We start from the raw sequence: 11,564 nt of genomic DNA on the forward strand, positions 1-11,564 counted from the left end.
TCCTCTTGCGACTTTTGGTCAAAGGAGCAGCACTGGACGCGGGAAGCCCTAGGACGATCTCCTTCCTATCCAAAGGCGGAGGCATCAACTCCGTCGCCTTCTCCTCCTTAGGAGCTGGTCGAAGAGCCCGAGAGTTGAGCCGAGACCTCTGGAACTTGAACAGGAACCATGGCCGATTCTGCGAGGGGCGTGGCATCACCAGGGGACTTGTTTCATCCAGCCGATGTCGACATCGCAGGCGAAGAAAGGATAGCTGGCACCTCAGGCTGAATCCGACCCCCTTCCTTCTCGGCACTGCGTCTGGACAGTCTCTCTTTGAAAGAAAGAAACCCGGCGACGAAGGTTGGAGTAGCTTCATGCATGGCCGGAGTCGGAAGTGCCGAGTTGGCCTCACCCATCTCGACGTCGGAGCTTTTCTTTTCACTTGGGGAGGAAGACATTCTTGATAGGTAGTTTGAAGAAAAGAGAATGTGAGAGAAAGTGATGTGTGAAGAATGAGGAGTGGTGAGTTGCTACTTATAAGGATATGAGGGTGACGTGGATTTCCGCAATAAATATTCTTAGCCAAAGATTTCGATTTCTAATTCACATCATTCGCCCGCAAAATCGTCTCCAAGTCGTACGGTCTGGGGGGCTAACTGTTGGGGTCAAAAATGTTTATTTCGAAATCAAACGGCTATGATTATTTCTTATTCACGGATTTCTCGCAAAACATTCACTGAAAGAAATATCAGAAGTGAACGAACAAGCGAATCCCGCACAAAAGCCACTCGCCGGAGAGCTGAACCATCACGCGGGTCAGCTCGCCGGCGAGCTCAACCATCGCACCGGTCAGCTGAACCGTCGTGTGGTTGTGCTCGCCGGCGAGTTCGGCCGTCACGCAAGTCGGCTCGAACTCGCAGAAATAAGATAAATGTAAAGATTCGAGGATAACTATCAAGATCGACAAAAAATAGAATATTCCCAAAAGAGATAAACTTGGGCCCGAAGGCGAAGGATGGGCCACCGACCTAGAGCGACTATATAAGGAGAGCAGGAGCAGAAGAAAAGGGGAACCGAGAATTTAGACTTAGAGAACTCCTGCTAGCTTAAAGAACTTAGGGCTTAGGTGGTTAGACTAGCACGGCAAGGCTTAGGACGTCTTGGCCGCCTCTTGTCCTGTTGTTCCGATAGTTAGCATATCTCTACTCCTCTCGGAGAAATCTTATATTCATACTATTCAATAAAACTCCTATGAGCGATTATCTATCTTTTTATCGTTCTAAAGTGATTACGCAGAGAATTCGGACCTTCAAAGAAAAACGGGTTCACTCGGTTTTCCTCGATTATTATTTATTAAACTCGACGGTGTGAATTTCGGTTCCCACACTCAGGGATTCGCGTATCTACGAGGTCACAAAGGAGAGGGTGAGGGTTGAAACTGAGATGGTCGCGAAGTGCAATTAGCACTTCCTAGAACAAGCATTAAGAACAATCAATCAATGAATATCACAACTCAGCAAATCTATTGTTGGGGCTAATCCCTCTAACCTATTTGAACCCTGAATCTAACAAGTAAACTACTCAGACATAGCTAAGCAATTCATGACACAAAATATAGATAAAAACTGCATATAATAGAATAGATGAATCAATGGAGTTCCAATCACAAATTTCTCTATGATTTTCTCTCCTAAAGCTCTCTCTCTCACTCTCGCTTAAAGTAAGAATACAATGTTGGTTCCAAGCTCTTTGCCTCCTAACACTTAGGAAAGTATATAACTATTAGGTTAAAAACTCGTCAGGGGTAATCTTGTAATTTGGTGAAGCCTTGGGTTTAAAGTCGGCTGGAACCAAGTCGTGCATTTCGCGTCTCGACATCGATCGATAGTACAGGATGTACATAGATCGATCATAATTTTCAATCGTCGAGGCTTCTCTTCTCTATCGATCGACGGCACTGGATGTGCATCAAACGATTGCTTCTTCTTCGTATCGACTTCTAATGGTTAGCTCGGATGAAATCTCTTTTAAGCTCCTAAATACTCCATAATCATCACTTTACTCCAAGATACTGTTGAACCTGAAAAACATATCTAATAGGATAGAATATATAATATATAGATAGTAAAACATTTATATACCATGGATGAAAATGGGTCAAATCCATGGTGTATAAATTTGGCCAAGTGTATGCGAATAGTACATACCAATGCAAGACTATGGAAGACATGTTATCCCGAGCCTGGGTGTAGGTGAAGTGGTAAGAAGACGTCGTAAGTTGATCAAAGGTCCAACAGAAACATGACTAGAAGATGACCAAGCAAGATAAAAACGACCAAGAATAAAGATCCCATCAAAAGCCAGGAAAAGAGGCAGGAAACAGAAACCGGAGCAGGTATCAGAACCGTCCCTTGGAAAAAGCCGAATGGATGAAAATGTCCACATGGCCTGATATCTCCCATATCTCCATCTCAAAACCGGAAATGGTCAACGTTTTGAGCCATATGGGCCAACAGGTCAAGTGGCCTCAGAAGATAAAGCGCCAGATTCCTTCCGATATCCGAACCGGGTGGTGCGACTTCCACAATGACTGTGGGGGGAAAAATACTCCGGTATAAAAATCCTCCAGGCGTCGGGCAGGACACCGGCATTCATGTTCCTGCTGGGAGAAGCTCCGGCTCTGACCCCTGCTTCCATCCCTTCCTCCGGGTAAAATGGAAGTTCTCAACTTATGTGGATTCTTTCATATTTTCGAATATGGAAGAGTTTAACCTAACCGACATCTACTCGACTATATAAGGGGAGCCCAAACCCTATAACAAGGGATCGACATTCTGAGGCTAAGAGATTAGAGTTAGGCGGCTAGAACTAGCATTTATACACCAAACGTTGTACTTCCTTCTCAAATCAGTAATAAAACATCTCTTTCAGCCTCAATTCTTGTTTACTACTGCTTATTCATTGTTCGGTAGTACCATAAAAAATCCTACACAAAAATACCCTATCAGTTTGGCGCTAGATTCTTGATCGGCTTCTTCTGAAGCACTGCGCTACACTCTTTAGAGACCATCATAACATCGTTGTCTCCTGATTTTTTCCATGAGACCAGACCCTTCATTAAACTGCGCATAGATGGTATCATTTGGTTCACATCAATCAGAGGTAACTTGATGTTCAGATCCTCTAGCATTTTTAGACACTTCATCTCTTCGCGATCCTTTCTGGATTTCTTTGCTGGAACAGGATAGGGTACCTTTGGTATGTATTCTCGGACATGTAACAGGTTCAGTATGTAAATCTTGAATTAACGGATCTGCCTCAGCAGGCTGTTCCGTTTCGTTTTCAGCAACTGGAACATCCAACGGTGATTGTTCTGATTCTTTCTACTTTCCCTTTTCTGCCGTTGTGAAGCGTTTGGGGACCGGTTCTGTCAATTGTCTCCCACTTCTCAACGCGACTGCATTACACTCCTTAGGATTTGTCTCAGTTTTCCCAGAAAGTGAACCTTGCTGCCTCCTCACGATCTCAGCTATCTGAGAAATCTGAATGTCCATCTGCCTCATGTGGCTGGCGACATTGTACTTGGTGCTCAGATCGTTGAACATGTTATTCATTCTGGTGTTGATGTTCGTAGTGACCTGATTCAATTCCTTGCCTTGAACATGCTGACCTTGCAGCAACTGCTGCATCATCATGGCTAGGTGTTTCAGCTCATCTTGCGGAGCAGTGGTAATGATCGGAGCAGTCTGCTGGTTGTTCTATGGTTTTAGGTTCTGGTGTTGGTTCCCTGAGTTGTTGAGTACAAAGGTTTGTCCTAAAAAAATTTTAGGGTAGAATTTCTGATAACCCGTGTTATGTGTCTTCTCAGCAGGGTTCTCCGATCCATTGTTGTGATTGAACAAATGTGGATTTTTCCTCACGTTAGGGTTCGAGTGATAGTTGTTAAACTGCCATCCTTTCCCATTGACATAGCTGACCTCTTGCTGATCTTCTGTAGGCTTGTCTGTGTCTGATGCAGTGTCTTTGGCGCTTTGTTCTAACGATGACTCCTCCATAATGAAAACATGATTCTGATTGATCATAATCAACTGATCCACCTTAGCTGACAGCTCGTCTATCTTTGATGTGTCAACGCTGTTGACCTTCGTGGAGCAGTCAGCCTCTGGGTTCTTATTAGCTGAGCTGGAAGCCATATTCTTGATCAGTGCAAAGGCTCCTTCAGTCGTTTGAGTCATGAAATCTCCATTACTCGAAGAGTCAAGCTGGTTTCGCTTTTCTAAGCTCACTCCATCATAGAACACTCCCAATAGATAGTCGTTATCGAACCTATGGTGGGAGCAGTCTCTGCGGTAGTTGTTGAAACGCTCCCATGCATCACAGAAGGGCTCGTCATGGATCTGCTTGAACGTGGAGATTTTGTTCCTCAAGGCTACAGTCTTTCCTTCGTGTAAAGGTTGCTCAGAAAAGCTGATCGAACCTGCTCCCATGTTGTTAGAGAGCCGGTTGGAAGAGAGTCTAACCATCTGGCAACTTTCCCATCAAGAGAGAGTGGGAACAGTGTGCACTTGATGTAGTCAGGTGACACACCGTTCGCTCGAGTAAATCCGCAAACTTTCTCAAAGTTCTCGATGTGATCCATCGGTATTTCTGCCGGGAGACCATTGAACATCTTCCTCCGCACCAGGTTGATGAAAGCGGGTTTGATCTCAAAGTCATGTCTCTGACATGGAGGAGGGTTGATGGCAGAGCAAGTAGCAGGAAAATTACGAGGAAGATTCCTCTCTCCTACCAGAACACCTTGCTGTTGTTGCTGTTGTGCGGCGTGTTCGGCTGCTTTCTGAAAGGCTTGTTCCGCGCTTGCATGGTTTGCTGCATCTGCAGCATCTGCTGCTGCATGAGTGCCATAGCCGCAGCGAGATCGTCTTGGTTGTCGTGATCACCCATTGTTGTGTTAGTTGGCCTTGGTTGTTGTCTGTTTATTCGTTCTAATCTTGCGAGTTCCTGATTTGAAAGCGTGACTAGGTCTCTTTCTGTGTTTCTCCGAGTATGTCTACTGGTCATGCACCTGGATCATTAGCTGTAACAAAAAGGGATAAGCAAGTTAGAGGTCTTAGACTTAATGTATAATCCGTAAAATAGAGGTAAAAAGCTGGTCCTTGTCGTAACGACACCAAAACTTGATACACTAAAATGAACCTTGCTACTGTCAAGTTAACAGTGTTGTTGTAATATGTTTAGATTCAATTTCAAAGAACCAGTTTATATTTTATCTTATTGGTTCAATGCTAAGCTAAAACAAGATTGGGGTTTGAGTTATGGTTTCGTGAGAAACAAGTAACAAGACTAAATTAAGAATGCAAATTTAACAAGAAGCCAGCCTAGGGTCATTTCATCTGGTGTCAATACTGAGCCACACAATTATTCAAGCACGATTAAGCACTATCTAGAACTTGGATCACTTAGGTGGAACAACCCTTTGTCGTGGAACTGAACCCTATGCCTCTCGATCTTGATACCTAAGCTCTCGCTTAGAACAAGATGCGATGGCAAGCATTAGAGATGAAGTCCGATAAGTTCACTAAACACCCTAATATCTACTTTCGCTGATTACGGTTGATAAGCTCATTCATACAATGTTATGTCATATTCTACGCAGTTAGCAAGTTGATTTGACCTAGGTTCAAACATTAAATGATCAGATTAATGCAAGCAGTAAGAGTTGGTATAAATGAAGACAACATAATGAATTGCTTTTTTATGTTTAGCTCATGCGATTAACACCCTAGAACCCTAGATAAGCTATGCGACTACTCAAACATCACACAAGATACCAAAGACATGATTTCTGAATAATACTGCACATAAATCAAAATAGAAACAAGAGGGTTCAGGATGATCTTCTCTAGATGAGAGATGGAGCCGTCTCCCTTACAAGTTGCAAAATTGCCAAAAAGAAGTCTAGGTTTCTTGTAAAAAATAGCGTAAGTCATAAAATAAATGATAGAGACGCTTTTATTTGGAGGCGCCATAAGGTTAGAGAAAAAGTGAGGCGGCTACGACAAACTCCCGAAATAAGTTGGATGTTTCATTAAATGTCGGGAACAATCGCTCGGACTATTCCTTGAGAGGAACAATCGTCAAAATATGGCATATTTTCTTCATGCACCCATCTTCGACTCTTCATCCTACTCCAGACCTGAAAGGACTCAAAAAAAACTAGACTGACTCGATAAAGGACTGAAAAAACTTTGAAAACATATATACAATGATGTCAAAAACAACATATATCAAATAGCATTGTTGAATTGGAACTAGACATGAATTTTTATCTCTGGATAATCTGGAAGGCTTAGAATGATAAACTCTTTAGGAGGATTGACAGAAATCCTTTGGAGCTAGTCCGATATGCAGAAAGTGAATGTCAAGCCTGATTTAATGCAAATGAAATGCTCATTCCCGCTCCACAAGAGCTTAGTAGCGAGGAACTCCAGGTCATCAGCCTGGATAATATATGCACGGTGGATGGTTCATGGACTTCCACAGCACAGTTCAGTGGTTGTGAGTGGTTTTGGAAGGATAGTTTTGGAAAGATTCAGCTCATAGGAACGCGAAACTTAAGGAGGCGAGAGACTGCTTTACATTCGGAAGTAAAAACACTGCGATGGGCAATGGAAAGCATGCTACAACATTCGTCATGTCAGCGCTTTAACATATTGCAAGGATTTGATCGCGATGTTGAAGGAGCCCAAACTTGGTCAAGTTTTGCAACAGAACATGAGGTTATCAAGACACTGCAGATATGTTTTCAGACTTCGAGATATCTCATATCCCAAGGCTGAGAGTGGAATTTCGGATTCTTAGACTAAGATTGCGAGATCTTTTCATAGAGAGTTGTTACATTGATTGTTCTATTCTGGTCTGGTTATCTAGACCACAGACCATGAACTTCATGTTTGATTAGTAGAACAGCCGCCGTTTTTGTAAAAAAATAAAATAATAAAAACTATGATTATGCATGTATTTGTGCATGTCTAGTTGTGCTTGACTGACGGCATCACACTTTTTGCATGTCTCACCGTTACACTTGGCGCCCTTTAATTCAGAAACTGGCTTATCGTGGCCGTAGGAAAAGAAAAAAAGACTAATCAGGTGTACCCAATTTCACACCAATCTGATCTCCCACATCAAACGGGACAATCACAATCACGAAGCAGAAAGTTTCAAAGAGGCGTACCATCTCTCCATATAAATAGGAAATAAAGGACCATCGAACATCAGAGTTTTTTCGATTCTTCAGAGAAAGAGACGGGCCTAGATTTGCCGCACGTAGAATCTCGCCAGGAGCTGATGAAGAGACGAAGAGCGGCGAGAAAATCTTCTGCTATGGTGACGGTTATCGATGCGAAACGATTCGAGACGAGAATGGTTCGGAGGTTGATGAAGTTCGAGGAGTTGCCTGGCTATTTACAGGATAACGAGTTTATACACGACCATTATCGATGCCAATGGTCTCTCAGAGATACCTTCCTCAGCACCTTCTCTTGGCTTCTTGGGTTTGTGATGTTGAAAACTCGGCAGGCACTTGATCGGATTTGTGTTATTTCTGTGGATGATGGTGGTGAGTTCCTTAGAGACGACGGAGCTCGGCCTCGCTGGACTCTTCAACGGAATGTCCGGGTAAGAACTGCCGAGGTCAAATTCGTTATTTCCGCTATTGTTTTTGTTTTTAATTTTAATCTAAAATTAAACCGGCTTTTTTTGGGCGATAGAGCGTGGATGATTAGCCTCTCAAGCAATCAGAGTCTGCTTCATCACGTAAGATTTTTGTTTCTTTGTTATTTTTTTATTTCACTGACTTATCTTATCTTCTGTGGCACTAAGAATAGTAAAATGGCTACACATACATTACAACTTAGACATGTATCTTTGGCATTTCTGTAGTGTAGTGGTCAATTGCCCCACCATGTGTTGTTTTCGATATGTTTATTTGGATCTTTCTTCTGTTTCTGCCCACCAACCTTTTTCGAAAATCTCATTATCTTTCGTGGAAAAAGAAAACAAAGTGACAAGAAAACAATTCAAATTATCTTCAAGTGTTCGGTTCATGTATAAAATTCTTCCTGGAATAGTTTTTATCTTTAAAATAATTTCAGTTATTTCTATCAAATAAATAAGCTGTTACAAGTTTCAAATAATGGATGGAGGTAACAAGTTTTGAATTGGTGTAATGATTAATACTTTTAGATTATGTGGTAAAAAATGGAGTTCTTTGTGGAAAGATTTACTCTCGGTACGAGCATAACAAATACCCAAAATCTATAATCATTTTCTCAAAAAATGTTAGAAGCAAAAATGAACATTTTAAGATAGATGGGGATTTATTTGTACTAAAATTATTCAAACAACACTTTGTATTTAATTGGACAGTTTTATGTTTTTCAGTCATTCTCTAAAAAACCGACCGCTCCTTTTATTTTACACATATGACTAAATTTTTAAAGATTCTCTTTTGTTCAATAAATTTTTTAAAGGTTCTCCTCTCTCGCAGGATTTGAACATGACACAGCATATGTCACTGCTAAACTCCCAAGCAGAAGTGAACCATCACAACCACCACCAAGAAGTTGTTCCGAAATGGCCATGGCTTGTGTACTTAGCCGGAGCCATGGGTTGCTTGATCTGTAGCTCTGTTTCGCACCTCTTAGCTTGCCACTCAAAACGTTTCAACCTCTTCTTCTGGCGTTTAGACTACGCAGGAATCTCTCTCATGATTGTCTCCTCTTTCTTTGCGCCTATCTACTACGCATTCTCTTGCCACACTAACTTCCGTTTCCTCTACCTCTCCTCAATCTCAATCCTAGGCCTCCTCGCCATCATCACTCTCCTCTCTCCAGCTCTCTCAACACCACGTTTCAGACCATTCAGGGCATCCCTTTTCCTTGCAATGGGATTCTCTAGTGTGGTGCCAGCTTCACATGTGCTTTTCCTTTACTGGGGTCACCCTAATGTGCTCTTCGCCCTCGCTTGCGAGCTTGCCACTGGTATCTCATATGCTGCGGGAGCAGTGTTTTACGTTAGTCGTGTGCCTGAGAGATTGAAGCCTGGAGCGTTTGACATTGCAGGACATAGCCATCAAATATTCCATGTGTTTGTAGTTTTGGGATCCCTTGTTCATTGTGTTGCCACTCTTCTCATTGTGGATTTTCGACGAGCGTCTCTTTCTTGTGGGTTTTAACCAGAGAGTAAGCATTAATTTGTGATCTTTTCAATTCATTTTATGATCTATGATTCTACATTGTGCTCTTAGAGATAGAAACAAGCGCAACTGCGATTGCAAGATCTATAAGATTCTCATTACCGAGCAGAGTCTTTGTACCGTAGGGATTACCGAACATGTTGTAACAAGCTTTATCATATTTACATATTGAACTTGGCGTCTTTTTTAGTTTTATACCATCACCCTACTTGTTCTTTTGAATCACTCCTAAAACCCTAGAAACCGTCGGCCACGGAAGTCATGTGTACAACGGCTTTGTTGACTTTGCCTCCATGACTATTTGTCCATCGAGATGCAACGGAAGTGCTCTAGTTTCAGGACTTTTTGGTTTTGAATTTAAACATGTATGTTTCTTCAAAGGTGGAATAGTTGATAGAAACTAGTATATTTCTATAACGCTTCAAGTGAGAGTTTAGTAACATCGAAGGCTGTGATTCTGTAGCTTATTATGAAAGCATCTCAATCATTTGTTTCAAATTAATGGTGATGATATTGCATGGTAATGCAATACCTGCATTTTCTAAATAAACTTAAATAATTCAATTACTGAAAATCTCCATTTATTACTTCTTAAACTAAACGCCATAGATCAAATAAATAAATAAAATCCGGAAATGTGGATAAAACCATAAAACCGAAAGTCCAAAAAAAGTAGAATGTCAAAAAGCACTAATCCAAAAAAAGACTTATTCTTGCTCGTCAGTCTCACCTGAAAAAGGAAAAAAAGAAGGGTGGATAACACGGGAATCACTTACTATGAAAGTTAAGCTATAATATGAACACATACGATGCCTAAAGCATCACACGAAGCAAAACCGTATCCACCGAGTTTACTCCGATCGGATACCATTTGATTAATCAAAATAACTTCATCTCCAGGCTGGTCGCAAACGAAGACTGCATTAACACCTCTCATGAAAACAAGCATAACTCTCAAAAAATAACTCGTAATGACTTGAAGAAGTTGACTGTTGGCAGATCCGATTAAATACTTACTGACAAATTTTGCAGACTGAAATCGTTTGTTTCTGTCGACCGTTTTCCACTTACACCGAGACTGGGCGGAACTGTCTCTACAACTCAACAGCTTTATTCTTCGCCAAGAAGCAACATCAATAACTATCTAACCATACCTCAGTTTGCCACTCTGCAAGACGATGTGGATAGCTGACACCGAGATCTTTCCAATGGTATCTTGCTCGTTTCCTGGTTCATTCTGGATCAACGAGAAAACACTGATGAAGTTGACTGTTGGCAGATCCGATCTACAGAGATCAGTCTTGAAGAAAAAACCATAACACTATTAGAGAAAAAAATCCAAATGGTGATTTATTTTCTGCTAAAAATAGATCTGTGAGTGTAGAACATAACCTCAAAATTTGGCTTTCGTTTTGATCAATCGTTCTTCTGTTCTACCAAAACGTATTTGTTGAGTCTTAATCTCGCTTTTCGAATGGTGCTATCGTGCGAGAGTTTTTCCTTTATGGTGGCTATTAATGGCTGATCCGGTGATTTTTCATCAAGGATTTTCCACTCTAAAAATCTCTGCCAAATGCCACCACGAAATACCTCTTTAAATAAAAACAATTTAGAGTTTTCTGCAACCGCATTGGGCCTAGTTGGACCGAATTAACTGGATCGGGATTTGGGTAGTTACAGTTAAATTCTGGAGTTGTCTACTCATTGACATTCATCAATCTAGGGAAGCACGCTTGTATTGTGAGTAACAATATTGGTGATAAATAAGAGAGCAAAATGTGTATCTCGCCAACCAGTTGTCAAATCGTTTAAATCTGATTATGTAATGAATCTAATAAAATTTGTGAAGTCCAAGTTTAAGAATATTATATAAATTCTATTGTGATAAAAATTAGTTGATTTAGATATTTATCATAAAATTTATATAAGTTTGATTTCTATTTGAAATAGGTTTAGGTCTTATGTATATATAGAATTCTTGTTTATATCATTAAGACACAAAACAACAAATAAAATAATGCAATTCAATAATATTAGTATTTTCTAATTCTACGTTTCTCTATAAGAATTAGGATCTGTCTGTGACTATGTCAACAACCTTTTTACCATTTCAAAACAAATTTCAATGTGACTGTGTCAACAACCTCTTTACCGTATATAATTTTTTCAAATTGTTTCTTCTCTTAGTCCATTTATATAGTTATACATATCTGAAGATGACCAATGTAACGGTTTGGAATTTTTAATGTGAACCACAACAACCGGTTAAAAGGAAAAGAAGATAGAAGCAATCATCAACAAGATTTTTTTTTTAAGTTTCATTAAA

General features: G+C 40.7%; 1 protein-coding gene across 1 annotated transcript; it reads left to right on the forward strand.

Moving 5' to 3' along the window:
• The first annotated feature begins 7,035 nt into the window (after positions 1-7,035).
• Positions 7,036-9,412, forward strand: LOC106331965 (heptahelical transmembrane protein 3-like). Its single transcript, XM_013770404.1, has 4 exons — positions 7,036-7,526; positions 7,561-7,659; positions 7,752-7,797; positions 8,531-9,412. Exons 1-4 carry the CDS (start codon positions 7,330-7,332, stop codon positions 9,215-9,217), a joined length of 1,029 nt encoding a protein of 342 aa, XP_013625858.1. The 5' UTR covers positions 7,036-7,329; the 3' UTR covers positions 9,218-9,412.
• The last annotated feature ends 2,152 nt before the right edge of the window (positions 9,413-11,564 follow it).

Source organism: Brassica oleracea, chromosome C3 (assembly GCF_000695525.1).
Source record: "Brassica oleracea var. oleracea cultivar TO1000 chromosome C3, BOL, whole genome shotgun sequence".
Classification (NCBI taxonomy): domain Eukaryota; kingdom Viridiplantae; phylum Streptophyta; class Magnoliopsida; order Brassicales; family Brassicaceae; genus Brassica; species Brassica oleracea.

What these genes read in the sequence shown, in the direction of transcription:
- LOC106331965 (XM_013770404.1), top strand. Translation starts at nt 7,330, where the DNA reads ATGAAGAGACGAAGAGCGGCGAGAAAATCTTCTGCTATGGTGACGGTT. An exon ending in CTCTTCAACGGAATGTCCGG is followed by an intron (nt 7,660 to 7,751) that starts GTAAGAACTGCC and finishes TTTGGGCGATAG; the next exon opens with AGCGTGGATGATTAGCCTCT. An exon ending in ATCAGAGTCTGCTTCATCAC is followed by an intron (nt 7,798 to 8,530) that starts GTAAGATTTTTG and finishes CCTCTCTCGCAG; the next exon opens with GATTTGAACATGACACAGCA.